Source organism: Micropterus salmoides, unplaced genomic scaffold, assembly GCF_014851395.1.
Source record: "Micropterus salmoides isolate LMB-PRFRI ecotype aquatic unplaced genomic scaffold, ASM1485139v1 Ms_hic_scaffold_4, whole genome shotgun sequence".
In the NCBI taxonomy this organism is placed as follows: domain Eukaryota; kingdom Metazoa; phylum Chordata; class Actinopteri; order Centrarchiformes; family Centrarchidae; genus Micropterus; species Micropterus salmoides.
Genome location: NW_024043372.1, coordinates 6,805,227 through 6,820,553, shown reverse-complemented (window position 1 = coordinate 6,820,553; position 15,327 = coordinate 6,805,227). Strand labels below are relative to the sequence as shown.

The 15,327-nt window shown below is 39.5% G+C and overlaps 1 protein-coding gene across 2 annotated transcripts in view; it reads right to left on the bottom strand.

The window, feature by feature from the left end:
- Positions 1–15,327, bottom strand: part of ptprt (protein tyrosine phosphatase receptor type T) — a 328,330-nt gene that overhangs the window by 47,667 nt on the left and 265,336 nt on the right. For both annotated transcript variants that reach the window (XM_038696881.1, XM_038696882.1), the window contains 3 exons: positions 12,481–12,573; positions 11,214–11,323; positions 5,565–5,652 (listed from right to left, as the gene is read on the bottom strand). In XM_038696881.1, the coding sequence (XP_038552809.1) occupies positions 5,565–5,652; positions 11,214–11,323; positions 12,481–12,573 (291 nt within the window). The remainder of the gene's footprint in view (positions 1–5,564; positions 5,653–11,213; positions 11,324–12,480; positions 12,574–15,327) is intronic.

Sequence of the window (15,327 nt, the reverse complement as noted above, 5' to 3'; positions counted from 1 at the left end):
AAAACAGATGGCGGCAGATCTGCAGAAGTCCGAGTTAGTTCTGTTGAGGAGCTGCAGTTTTTCCATTTTGTTGGCCAGAGAGTGGACATTCACCAGGTGGATAGAAGGGAGCTCAGTGCGAAAACCCCGATGTCTCAGTTTAACCAGTGCGTCGGCATGCTAACACCTTTGGCGTCTCCAGTAGATCCCACACAGAGCTGCTGCTCCTCCAACTAATAACTCAGAGAAGGTTCCAGGTTCGATAAAGAGTGGAGGAATAGCGTGAGCAGTTGAAAGTCCAATATTTAAGAGCTCTTCTCTGGTAAATGTTACCAGAGAGGGACAGCAAAAAAAAGAGTTTATAAACAAAAACACAAAAAGCACTAAGGAGCGAAATTCAGAGGAGGCCATCTGCGGCGCCATCTTGATCGGTCATGATGGATAGGACTTTATAGGACTTTCTTATTTAATAAATTTGTATGTGCTACTATGTGCGTACAGAATGTGTGTTTGTGTTGTGCGACAGCTTGAGGGATGCTAATATGTGTTGTGGTTCTTTGGTCAAACACTTCAGAGGAGTTGTTGGCGTTCTGACTTCAGAGCAACTTGGCAGACGTGTTGAGAATCGGTGCCAGAGAGGATAAGAGAGGAGGAAGGGAGTCAGGTGGATATGAAGCTAACACACACACACACACACACACAAACACAGTTGTGGTTGTTTTCCAAACCTTCCTTCCTGGCTTTATTTGTTTTGTAACATGTACACACTCAAAGAAACAAGATGCCCTCACCATCTCTTGTATTCTCTCTCTCTCTCTCGCACACACAGACACACAGACACACACACACACACACACCCAAACACATAACCTCTGCTTTAATGAGAAGCAACATGATGCAGGAGGGGATACTGATTATTAAGTGTAACACTGGGTGAAGGGTATGTGTGTGTGTGTGTGTGTGTGTGTAGTAACACCGCCTGGCAAAGACTGACAGCCTGGGTAATGCTTCTCATTCACCTGAACACTGGTACACATTAGTGAATGGAAAGAGGGCTTTGGAGTGAGAGAAGGAAGAGATTTGTGACAGAGAAGAAAGACCAAAAAGTAGTAAGGGGAGGTCAGAAAAGTGAGGGCAAAGATGAAAAACAGGTGCAGAAGGGAGAAAGATAGGACAGTGTGAGACAAGAAAATATAGTGAATAGATTAAGATCAGAAAGGTAGAGATAGGAGAGCGATCAAGGGAGAGGGAAAGACGGACAGGGGGATGGGAGAAAGGAAAAATGAGAAAGGGGGAGACAAAGACTTTTGATTCGCCTCAAATCTTCAAAACTAGAAACATTAAAGTTTTCTTACTTTTCTCCACATTGCTCTTATTTTTCTTCTTGTCTCTCTACGTTAAGGAAGCAAATACATACATCATACAGCTTTGGGATAACCAAAGATTTTTGTCTAAAATCAAAACATTTTCAACTCACACAGATGTGTCAATTTGGCTAGTCAAGAGCTATACCAAGAGCATTATTTTTGTTCTTTTATTGACTTTTATCGCATCCAGTTACCTCTAAAATGTTTATTCTAAACATAACTTCAGAAAGTAAACAGTAATTAAAAAGGATGAGGGGAAACACTACAAGCAGACAAACAAGCAAACAGATGTCTACACTCAACAAAATACTAATAATAGTTATTTCTTGCAGCCTATGAGTTTTTTAGTTTCCAATCAGCTCCTCTTGGGAAGAAAAAAAGCCCATCAATGTTTGCTCAAACATGCAACAGAAAAGTGTTTTTTTCTATATTTGGGAAGGCATATTGTTTTTAGCAGAAGATTAGAGGGGGACTGTAAAACTGAAAACTGCTTGGTGGTTTAAATCATTTGTGAATGTTTACATCGCAAGAAACAGAAGCTAACTGGCAGAATAACATAAAAAATACTAATAAACAGACTCAAATATACTGCGTAGGACTGCACATGAAGACCTATATTGGTCTTGATGTGAAACAAAAACAAACAAAAGCATAAAAAAACATACACCTTTACCTCACATTACTTCTCCTAGACCCCCCCCCCCCCCACACACACACACACACAACACACACACAAATCCCCTTTTTGCACATACCTTATGTAAATGCTTGCCAATACATCTGTTTATTTTGAAGGCATGCTTCTGTTGAATTATAAATGACCATATGGCAAGGGAAGGTTGTATAGACTGAGGGCAGAGAAGCAGAGGAATAAGGAGAAGGAGAAATGAAGAGGAGGGGAAGGGGGAGAGAGAGGAGGAAATAGAAGCAGACAGATGCCTGTAATGAGGAAACACTACAGTGCTTTGCCTCAACCCATATACTGTCAGAGGTAATCAGACAGGATGAATGGATGGATAGAGAGGAGAGGAGATGAGAGGAGATTAGAGGAAAGAAAGAAAGAAAGACAGAAAGAAAAAGCTAACAAGTGGAGATAGACATACGTGGAGTGAAAGGGAGATGCATGAGACTAAAGGTAAGAGAAGAGATGGATTTAAAGTGAAGGTGAAAATTGGTGTAAAAAATTCAAGAAAAGGACATTTGAGATGAAAAGAAACGTTACAATGAGAGAAAAAGAGAGGGAGGTGGTGGACTGGAGAGAATGAGGGATCAGACGGGACAAGAGGGAAGCATGAGGAGAAGAACAGATGGAGCAGAAAGGATAAAAAAAGAAGAGCAGGACGGTGAGAAGAGGATGAAAAAGAAGGAGAAAAGACAGCAAGAAAAATAAGATTGTTGGCTACAAAGAGAGTGAAAAGAAGGGGAGAAAAGTAGAAGTACAGAAAGGGAAGGGAGAAAAGAAAGTTCAGGGTGGACGAGGGGAAAAGGGGGAGGAGGAAAGGAGGGAAAACGTTGAGGAGACAGGAGGACAGGAGGCTGCTAGATTAACATTTATTCAGTGTGCTGAAAGGATTTCAAACATGCCATCAACTGTTTGTGTTTGGCAGATGGCAGTTTGGCAGGCTGGAAGAAGAGTGCGTTAACACTTCAACTCAAATCAGCCCTTTTCAAACTGCGCAAGAGAAAGAGGTAGTGAACAGTACTACATGTGTTGGTGCGTGTGTGTGTGAGAAAGATGAGTGTGACAGAAGTCACAGAAAGTCAAATGTCCTCACAAGAATAGAAAAATTATCACAGCTGCCTCTGAGGGGATTTTTAGGGTCAGATCTTGGGTGTATGTTTAAGTCTTGCAAAGCTAGGCCACAAATTTTGCTCCCTTCATTGTTATCTGCCAAGGCTCAATAAGCATTTGCTTGGGTTAGAGGTACTGTCACTGGAGGATGACTAAAATGACTTTCCAGGCGACCAGATCAGACTTGAACCAGTAAACAAAGATTTCATTTGAACCTCTTCTTCTGTGAGGCTTCAACCCTTTCTGTTGCCACTTATGGTGTGGTCATATTCTTTGTCTACTGGTTTTCAAAATGTAAAACTATGTTGGATGTTCAGAAAACATAAAAAATTGCTCCCTAACTTGTCACTGAAATTGGTCACGGAGTTTGCTGTTGGGCCCAACTAATGCTCGGTGAAAGTTTTCCACACTAGCAAACAATGAGAACACAATACATGCTACTGAAAAGGGTCTTGGGTTAAGATTATCCTAATGTAGTACATTTTCTGTAAATTCTGTGGAATATTTGGTCATATTGTCAATTATTTTCAAAGTGGATCAGTATAGGTTTTTTGCATGTCATGCTTCTGTAACTTCAAACCTAAAATGCATTCAAGTTACAATACTGTTATTAATATTGAGGTAGTGACAGTAAGGATTAGGGTTGGTGGCAAAGGAATATAGTACCATATACAGAACTATACAGCGTGTGTAAGACAGAATTTATCCTATTGTGAGGCAGTTCTGTTCTGAGATTGTTTCTCTCAAGCTCCAAAGCAGAAGGCAACCTGACTAAAAAAAGACATCAGACCCTTTTACCCATATTTAAAGTTTTAGCTTAGCCAGTTGGTGTGCCTGTCTCACCACATCCCCTTGTTCTAATAAAGACAGCACACAAAGTCATTTCCCCAGGGGCCTCTTAAAACATTTTCTAAAGAAAATGAGCCTTTGTACAATCACAGCAAGCAAGATGGACAGTTTCCATTACCAGGCCCTTGTAATTAAAGGATTTGTACTAATAGCAAATTTATCATAATTCCTGTTGGCTATCAAGTTCTTGACAGGCTATTTCATTTCAGCGCAATATTTCATTTTAAAGCCTTCAGGTTAGTGCAGTGTCTTTCCTTTGACATCTAAACCCTCGTAATGAGATGTACACATGCACAGATCTGTGTGAGCAAACACACACTTATGAATTGCTATGTAAGCGCACAAGCAGAATGTTCTGGATCATACCGGCCATGTGTGTGCATCCGAGTCCAACAGCATAGACAGACGCACGCACACACATACACACCCATAAACTATTCAATAGCAAACAATCTGCTTGCATTGTTCTATCGTAATAGAGGCCCTGAGGTTGCTTTCGCCAAGATAACAAGCACACGCACACATCTACGGAACATAGAATCAGTTAGACGTCATTAGTGCACAGAGAGTCATAGCAAACATTTGACACAGCCTCACATTCACATGCTAATTCTGACTCTAATGGCCAAACGCACACACATACACACTAACACGCTACATGGAGTACGTGCCTCTCTCTGCACATGATCACAGCAGCCTGTCTTTGCTCCAAAATGAAGCTTCATTTTGACAAAAGAATAAAAAAAGAGTCTGCAGGCTTTGATCATGAAGCAGGATTGAAATAAAATCCCTATGCAAACTGAAAGTTATTTTTGCAATAGTAGTTCCTGTATTGGACTTTAGAATTAGTTTGAATGGACTTTGATTTATATTCTAAAAAAGAATGGATCTCATCCATATGTATATTCTATTTTCTATTAAAAACATTGTTTTGCTTTGATTAATTTGGTGTCACTGTCAGAGGTAGTGAAAATGTCAAATGTTATAATCTCTTAGAAACGTTCTGGGGAGTGTGTTGGTCCTGGCTGATTCACCAAGACCACGTTCTACTGGCATCTGGCTCTCAGCAGGTAGTTACATCTAATAGTAGGACACACCCAGAGCAGGGGGGAGTCCGTCAGTGACTCGTTGAAGGACACTTCAGCAGGGCAGAGGGTTGCCAGCACAGAGGATTGGACCTGTGTCCTCCAGGCATCTTCACACATATCAAACGACACCCAGCCATAAGAGAGAGGTTTGTCCATACAAATTCAGTGTGCTGATTATGGAGGTGAAAAAAACAGACGTCTAACCACTGGTTTAATAAAACATGCACGCTGGACAGTTAATTGAGAAAAGTTTTTGCATTTAAGTAACATCCAAATGAAGAACAACAACTAAGCAATTCTGCTCACACCAAATGAATCAAACCAACAAAAACTTCACTTAATGATTTAAATTAAACTGTACTGAACCAACCCAGACTTAACTTAACTACACTATACCTCACTAAGCTAAACTGAAGTTCTAACTGCGCTAATTTAAATCAATACCAAAATCTACTGTGAGTAGTTCATCTATGTCATTGCAGTACTCACAAGCGATGATGTTGCCATAGCGATTCTTGTTGCGGTTCTCATCCTTCTTGGCCGTTTCCCAGGGCGCCGTCTGTCCTTCCGCTAAGGCCTGTACATGTACACGTGCGCACACACACACACACACACACACACACACACACACACACAAACACACGACAACAGTTTCATATTGAGGTATGAACACACAGAGATATACATGCACATATGGCCTGACGCCCTGAGCTTGAACACTGATACATGGCAGGCAGAAGTTAGAACAGTAACATGAATATTAATGAGAAAACAATCAACTGTTTGCAACAGACCATACTCTTAACAGCTTAGGACACTGAGGGTAATATGGCTGAAACATAACAGAACAGAATATGGAAAAGCTTACAGGCAAGTCACTTAAAATATATATACAAAAATAAGATGCACAGTACGCCTAGTTGGTTCTTTTTTTTAAAGTTTTTTGGGGCTTTTTTTGCCTTTACTTGAGATAAGACAGATGAGAAACAGATAATGTGGAGGGGAAAGGGGGGACAACATGCAGCAAAGGACCGTGGACCGGACTCAAAACCATGCCACTGCAGCAAGGATTCAGCCTTTGTACACTGGGCGTGCTCTCTAGCAATGAGCTAACCAACTCCCCTGCCTAGCTGTTTCTAATTAAACTTATTAGAATTTAATTATTAGAATTCATTCTAATAATCTAGTAATTTCTCCTTATTTTTATAAAACCATTAGCTTTTTAGTGTAAATTGCTCATAATTACTCAATTGGTCTCACTGTCAGAGGTAGTAAGAATGTAATTTTACTGCTAGAAACATAACATCTGAAAGGATCAGAATGTCTATAAAGCAGAATATTGAACACAGTGGCAGTAATGTTTATGTTTATGTGAATGCAATACCAAGAACAGTTGCAATATGAATAATAGTGGATCCAGTAGTCACTTGACTAAGAGCAAGGTCCATCTTACAGACACTGGAGAACTCTTCATGTGTTCCTTTATGGTTTGTTTCCCTGGTTTAGTTTTCTCTAAAAAGTAACGCTGCTCCTCAGCCATCGTAAATGTCCAAAATTTTAGAACTTCCAGACAGCATGTAAACACAGCACAGAAGTTAAGACTAGAAAGATTCTGATAGTGGAAATTCAATATATGAATCCAAATATGGTCAATAGATCCTTTGACCAGGTAACGTGTGTGAGTGTGTGTATGATCACTCTTAAGCTTGGTTCTCAAAGGCTGCCATATGGACATTGAACACAATGTTTATAACACACTGGAAGAGGTCACGCACACACACACACACACACACACACACACACACACACACACACACACACACACACACACATACACGCACGCACGCACAGTCATTCACCCTATAGGGAAGAGTGAACAGTCCGTTTAGAGTCCATATAGGGCTTAAGAAGATCAGACAACAGTTTTCACTTTCAGACAGTGACATGACCTACATACACATGCACACACATGCACCTACACACACACAAACACACATGCACACTATACTGTACAAATGCACTGTGACAGAAAAACAGACATCTAAACTTATCGCTCAGTCAAGCAGAAAACTGATGCTTTTACAGTGGCAGGTGGCCTAAGAGAGAGAGAGAGATTGTGTGTGTGTGTGTGTGTGTGTGTGTGTGTGTTTGTGTGTGTGTGTACTGTTTGTGTGAAATTTCTCAGTAGCATACATTTGTTTACAAAAACTGGGCAAAGAATTTTTTTGTACATTTTAGGTAGGAGGCTTCTGTAGGAGGGTTATGCATGTGTGTGTGTGTGTGTGTGTGTGTGTGTGTGCACATTTGCATAAGGTGTGGGATGGCTGTTCTTTTTTAACCTAAAAAAATAGCAAGTCTTAATCAAACCCCTCTCATCTGAATTCCTTCACTTTTTGGGATTACTAATATGCTATATAAATACAGTGTAGGATGGATGGAGAGAGGACAGCAAGCACACATTCGCACACATACACTAATAAACACACACTGCCTCTGCTATACCACTGAGTGGTTACTTCAGTTTTCCTTTATGCAATAATGATTCAACTACTGCTAAAATAATTCTATTTAAAAACTCACAACTAGATTATAACATACTGTAATTACCACATGTTTATTCCTCATGAGATATGTGTTTAAAAAAAAGTTTCACGACTATCAGTTGAAGAAGCTTTTGAGCATATACTAGTTTAATTGTAGTCGAAAAATATATTTCTTAGAAGTACACTTAAATATTAAACCCGTGCTAAAACAACAGCATTGTTTTGTTGTTTGTTAAAACATTTGTTTATGTTAATCTCTTATGTAAAAGTAAAGGTATGGTTGAGCAGATAAATGAAACTGAAGTTTGTGTCCAGACTGGACAACATTGGTTTTCATTAAACATTATGGCTATTATACTCCAAGGCAGGGTTTGAGTTTTAATCTGAACTTCGTAGGGGTCTCTAATGTGCTACTTAACATTAGCGGGGGGATGGGGGGGGTTAGAGTGAGAGAGAGATCATTGCTTATTACGTGATTCAACATTTCCCTCTCTCACACACATGCCAACGCAACACACACACAGCAGTCCACTACTTGCCCCAGATGCCCCAGATGTCTGTGATATTGCAACAGGGTGTAGGCCTACTCACACTAGGCAATCCGTTAAGTTTCAATCACCTGAAAAATGCCATCAAAGACTATTGCTCAAGGAGAGACCGCAATTCCGCTCTTTATGGTAATATTAAAGTTTTATTATTTTGCGCACTGCTTGTTGCCGGCACACAGTATCAAGCATATTATAATTTGTAGCACTGTACTAATTGGAGGATGCATCAAAAAGCCAATAATACTAAACCAATAAGCTGCAGTCAATACAGACTAATACAGTAGGCTACAATACAACTGTATTGAGGCTACTGCCTCAACCTGTTTGGTCAAAACTGTGCGCACCGTAGTGGCTGATTGTGGAGAAGTGCAGCCATCCTGTCAGTCATGCAATGCGAAGCGTAGTTCATTAGGAAAGTGTGTTCATTTAAGTCTGTTTATCTTGTTTAATGTAAATAATAGTAGGTACTAATTACAATGAAAGATACATTATTTGTGACTCAAAATAATGGTTGTTGATGAATGAATTAGAGACCCCCACAGATGCATGATTTTACTGATTCCATGGGGGCTCAGATCATCCTTATGGGAGCTGAGCTCCCACTGGCTCCCACATAACTCGAACCCTGCTCTAAGGGCTGTCTGACGGCAAGGTAAAGCGGTTAAACTATTTAAAATATATTGCACACTTACACTGATACAATTTTCTTCAGGTGGGCCTATGAATAAGAACCTCGTTCAACCGTACTTCAAAAAACCTGAACTATCCATTTAATAATTAGCTTTTTCACATGATAAACCTGAAGAAAATGGTGCGTCCAGTTGTGTGGAGAACTGTAATATACAGTTTTTTTTACATAGAATAAAATTTAACATATATGGGGTGGTGATGGAGCAGTGGAGAAGACACATGCCTTTGGAGTGAAAAACCCGGGTTCAATTCCCCACTGTAACACATCCACCAATGTGTCCCTGAGCAAGACACTCCAGCAGAGGGTGACCTCTGACATATATATCAGTTGTAAGTTGCTGTGGATAAAAGCGTCAGCAAAATGAAGTATTGTAGCATTAAAGGTCACATTATATAAAATTTTAGTTTATAGTGGCCACAGTACTGGCCAGTCTTCAAACAATGCAGAATATTGCTTTTAATGCAAAAGGTGTAATCCCAGTGGGGAGCGACTGACGTGTTGACAGTGTGGCTGATGTTGGTGTTAGTGTTAGTGGGGTTAATGGGCTTCAACACTGGAGGTCACATCACACTCAGAGCATTACTTCAATAATGTGTTTGTGTTTAACTATACTGTATACTGTCCAGTGTATGACTTTCTCCATTAACTGTTAGTGACTGTCTCTTTATCTTTCTCCCTCTCTCTCTCTCTGCATGCACACACACACCACACACACACACACACACACACACACACACACCCTAGAGAATAAATCACATTTGCTCTCCCCTGAAACGTATCAGTGGGTATAAACCAAAATGACAGGAAGCAAATGAAAATATAACGTACAGCATCACGGAGGGACAATTTTCAACACCCATGCAGAGTTGGTAATAGAAAATATTCATTCTTTTGAGAGTGGAATGGAGAAGGAGAGTAGCATACTTTTCCTTGTGTCTTTTCAAAGATTCATTTTTAGCAGGAGAGACAATGAAGGTAGAATAAAATGAAGAGAGGGAGGAAGAAGGGTTTGGTACAGGAATAAATGAATGAAAGGGAGAGAATGAGGATTTGGAAGGAAAATGATCTCATGGTAGAGCACCCATGACAAAGAATGATTGTAAACATGTCTGTTTGTGATAAATTGTGCTCTAAACAGCCAAGGCAGAGACAGAAAGACAAAGTAAAAAAAATCAAGGGCTTATGTATAAAGAGAGAGAAGGGAGTAATAAGGACTATTAGAAATAGGGGAGAAAAAAGAAACATGAAATGAAGAAGAGAGTGAGAAATACAAATTGAGTGAAACACAATGTAGACATACTAAAATAAGTAGAGGAAGGAAGAAAGAAAGATTTAAGCAGAGCAAAAAAGCTGATGGAAACTCATATTTAGGGGAAGACAATAAGGGAGAGGACAAGAGAAATTTGCAAAAAAATGGGAGATAAGATACACTGACAAAAAGTAAGTACAAAATCGGTGGTGATATTAGAAAAATAATAAACAATATATAAGCCAAGAAAAAAAGCAACAAGGAAAGAGAAAAGAGAAACTGGGGAGAAAATAAAGTAAGCGACAGAGAGTTTGTTTTACTGATCATCAATATTGATGAGGTAAAGAGTTAATAATTAAAGAGTCATACTCCCTCATTAAACCAAATCATTCCCATACACATACATACTGTACATGCAGTATACACACACACACGCTACACAACAAGAAAAGAGAGGAAATATGGATACAAAAATAAAGGCATCTAATTCCCAAGCTAATAAAAACATAATTTATTTATTTTATTTTGATATAATTATTGAATCTTAAACTGAAAACTGACAACCGGTGCCCACTCACACATCACTCTATAAAAAATATCTTAATCATTCCTCACACGCTAGCTCAGTGCTAAAGAGCACACCATCTCGAAGCAGTTGAGGCCGTTTCACCTTGTTTACTATAATGATCGTTTGTATTGTTCATTCGAAACGGCATCTTGTTTGTCTTTTTTTTTTTTTTTGCTTTGCAGCATATGTGTGAACTTCTATACAGGGTCATGGGGGCAGCTCAAGCATATCCCATATTGCACTAAACAAGAGGCAAGGATACACCCCATACATGGTGCCAGTGTAGCTTAGGGCTTTGCAATAGCCATGTGCTCATTATAAAAGAAAATTCTTCTCTCTCTGACTCATTCTTTTACCAGCAGCTATATTTATACATTCTGGGTCACACAAAAATTTTATTATACCTATTATCTGGGTGCTGTAGCTGCAGACCTTTGACCTTTTTATTAATAGCTGCTTGTAATGTTGTCAATGTAAAGATTGATGTCTATTTTACTGTTGTTCTCATTATAAGCCTATTTGTGAGTGTGTGTGCATACCTCATATTCCTCCTTGAAACCATAGCCCTGTCCACATTTCATCTGCGTGATGTGTTGAAGGAGGTCGGCAACTCGAATGGCCGGCTGAAACTGGCCTGCCTGGAATTGACCTGCAGGAACAGAAACGTTTTACAGAGAAAGAGGCAGAAGGATGTGAATATGTAAACCTCCTGTGAGTATGTGGGGGGGGGGAGTGGGTTGACGGATGGAAGGATCTTAAAAAATATCATACCCAATTGCAGTTCTAATACAGTAAGTCTTGTAGAGAATTCTCTTCTTAGCTAAATAACCAACTCGTGCTCAGCCATTAAAGCAGCTAACTAAAGTAGAAAATTAAGAGCCTTTATCTTTAGAACTAATGAACTGACCAGCCAATTCACTGTATACATGACAAATTTAATATCTTTGCTTCTATGTAACCAAGTAATTTGCAATAAGTGAATAAGTATGACTTGTTCTAAGCATCTGACAATACAAAACATTTGAAATAGTCAAATAAGTAACTGACTATGCAAAATATAGACTTTTTCTCAACACAACTAATTTGTCTTATCTCCACACTAGCGTTCTGACTTTGTACTGTCAGATTATATCTGTATCTGGCAGGTAACTTATTAACTACTTTACATGTTTCACTCATATACTTCTATTTAGCAAATGCTGACATTCTTATTAAATGCCTATTTTCTTAAATAACCATCTAGTGACCTGACTTATTAACAAAGTAGTGTGTTTTCTAGTAAACTGCTTAAAGCTCTGAAACCAAAACCTTTAGCATAATGAAGCTGCGCTGTGAGCCCTGATGTTGCTACAATACAGGCAGTCAGAAACAAACTGAATGAGATTTTGAACTATGCAGCCTAAAATACTCACTTGATCACACAGGTGCAACAGATATGTCTCTCCAGGCTACTTTCATTTTAATTAATGTCATGAAAACAGCTTGAGTGCATATCAGAAACTCAGCTGCTCAGCAAGAGCCACACTCTTAATACTTTCTCCTGTCCTACTTAACAATTGTGACAAGGTAAACTGCTGTCAACTGTGGATGAACAAAAAGAACTTCTATTCCACGTTTAGAGGTATTTAGTGTGAGGCTCAAATAGCCATAAGTAACTTACAGATTTACAGACTAACTGACTGAACAAATAATTACTGACCAACTAATTATCTTCCTGACTGACAGTCTAAATGGCTAGTTAGCTAATTTACCAACTAACTGACTGACTGACTAACTCACCAACTAACTTACGTTCTGTGCACATACCACTCTGGTAGGAGAGCTCCACAGACTCACAGCCTCCATAGGGAAAACTCTGCAGGGTCAGAGAGGGTTGGGCGAGTGACGGCTGGCTACTGTCTGTTAATGGAGAGAGAGAGGGGGGTAGAATATGTTACCATGACAACAGACCTCCCCTCTGTGACAACCTCCCACTCACCCCCACACACACTCTCTACATGTGCACTATATGGAGACAGTCTAAGTGAGAGAGGATTTGCTGCTGATGACAAGTGCTGGGTAAAATGAGTCACTTAGAACCCTGAGCCCTGATTGGTGGGCATGCGGATTAGGACAGTTAATTATAATATCTCTCCTCCTATAATGAAATAGACAGATTGACTGGATGGGTGTATGGGTCCTATTAGTCGGAACAGATGGAGAGATACATGGAGGTTTCGGGGGACAAAGGGGCTGATGAAGGAATGTTGCATGTCAAGAGCTGCGCCAGAGGACCAAAGTAAAAAGGATAGTTTTAAAGTTTTGTGGAGGCAGCTTTAAATGTGGGTGGCAGCAATACATAAATCCACTCTGCATAAGAGAAATGCGTTTATTTTTTTTGTCCATCACTTATTTTCTCTTTATTGTTAGATCACCTTTTGTATCTCAGCCAAGCAAGTGAAACTGAAATTCTCTTTGGGCAAATGTAAAAACAGGAGGACAGAAACACACAGACTGAGAGAAAGAGGACATGGGACAAGACAAGAAAAAGGGAGAAAAGAAAAGAATTGAGAAGATGACATTAAATGAATGAGGAGAAACGTTAATAAATGAGTTTCCAATAGTTGGTTTTATAGTATTAGAATTTTGCCTATTGATGTGGTGTTATGGCTTCTGACAACCAGCCAGACCAGTAGACTCACTGAAGTGGAAGAATTTTAGAAGGAAAAAGGGTTGTTATATAAATCTGCATGACTCTATGATTTCTTAATAGAGCTATTTGCATGTTAATGATGGCGGTGGATTCATTAGTGGCCTAAAGTGGCTTCTCCATGAGCCAATCTAAACACTGGCTTCCCTAAACGAATGAAGAATGAGCCGGCCACATGGGTCACTTCCTACTTGGGCGTGTGTGTATGTGCGTTTGAGTAATTGTGTTCTGTGTGTGTGCTCAAGAGAAAGGAATGAAAAACATCCAAGTAGATCTAAGGATTTGATTCAGTCATTCAAATATCTGACAAGTGCTGTTGTATTATCTGTCATAAAAGAATAAAAGACAGAATGAGAAGAACTGAGATGAAAGAAGAAAGAAGGAAAGACATGAGAGCGGGCAGAGAAGAACAAATGGGAGGCAAAAAGAAGAAATAGGAGAAAGGGGAAAAAGAAGGAGAGCGATGTGGCAAAAAAAGATGAGGCAATAAAAGAAAAGATAGCAGATAGAAAGGTGGAGAGTTCAGAAGAGAGATGGGACAGGAGATAGATGAAGGGGAAAAGTGGAGGAAAGACAGGCGTAAAGAGTTTAGGAGAAACATAGAGGTGAGACAGGACAAACACAAACTATCAGCTCATTGAAACAGAACTGGGTGTTACTTTACATTTCTCTTTTACACTCTCTCTCCAAAATAGTTCAGTTGAGAATTTACTCTAGCACTTCAACTTTTCTCATCCTCCTTTTCTACATCCTCCTTAGAACTCCAGATGCAACCCCATCTCTTTCTACTAATTTGCTTTGTTAAAAAAGTTTCAGAAGAAACATAATTGCAGCCCAGATTCAGGAAGTGTGACATCCATCCTTCCACACTTTACAGAAGTCATAAGGAGGGGTCATTGTGGATGATTGGATGTAAAAAGTGTTGGACATTAACGCCAGAGACAATTGTTCACATTTTGTGAGCTGGGTAAAGAAAAGGATTTTTGTAAATATTAAAAAAGTCTACATGTCTGTTCAGTGCTCCAAGTCACTGACTTTATCAATATTTAGACCATGCACATCTTTGCCTAACTTTAATCAAGAGACATTAATGTTTTGTTTCCAGGAGCCAATCTTGCAGGGAAACATATTAAATATATGAATGTAATATTTAGTAGACTGGGTTGCCTGATGCAACATGATGTACTTTGTTAGTCAAAGTTATATTGATTCCATGACTTGTGGTTTGTTTGGCTAATCTTGTTTTTCCAAAAGAGGACACAGTCAGGTGAAAACTACTTAGTTGTAAACTTGCCTGTTGTTTCCTAACCTCCCAGAAGCAATTTTCAAACTCACTGACATTTTCTATGTATACCAGCAGGAGACACTGTGCCTTTGCTTGCCTTTCTTGCCCTCTTTTCTTTTTTCTCCCCTTTTTTTCTTCTCATCCCTCTTAATTTGTTTGTACCATATCTTAGTTTAGTCGAGTTAGTTACTGGCAGTGGGCCACTGACAGCATCACTACCACCAAACAGTACACGTGTAGAGAAAACATACTGTATTAATGAACAAGAAAACACAGACTTACACTAAGGCACAAACCACAGACCACAGGGTTTGCACATACAACCATCACAGACACATATACTCAAAGATATGCACACACATACACACGCACGCACGCAAACACTTCCTTTGTTTCAGAGACTCTGGAAAACCCCTGGCAGCTGCCTCCAAGGTCACAGGTGTGTGTTTAGTGTGTGTTTGAATGCTGTTCAAATTAATATATACATTTATGCATGTGTATGTCTAGGTGTGTATGTGTGCGATCTTGCACTAATGTAAAGGTGTGCATTGACATTGCCAACCTTTTAGCATGTGGGGTTTTGTGTGTGTGTGTGTGTGTATTAAGTCACACCAAGGTCAAATATGCATTAAGCCAGGCATGAAATGGAGTCATAGCGGCAGCTCCACAACACTGACTA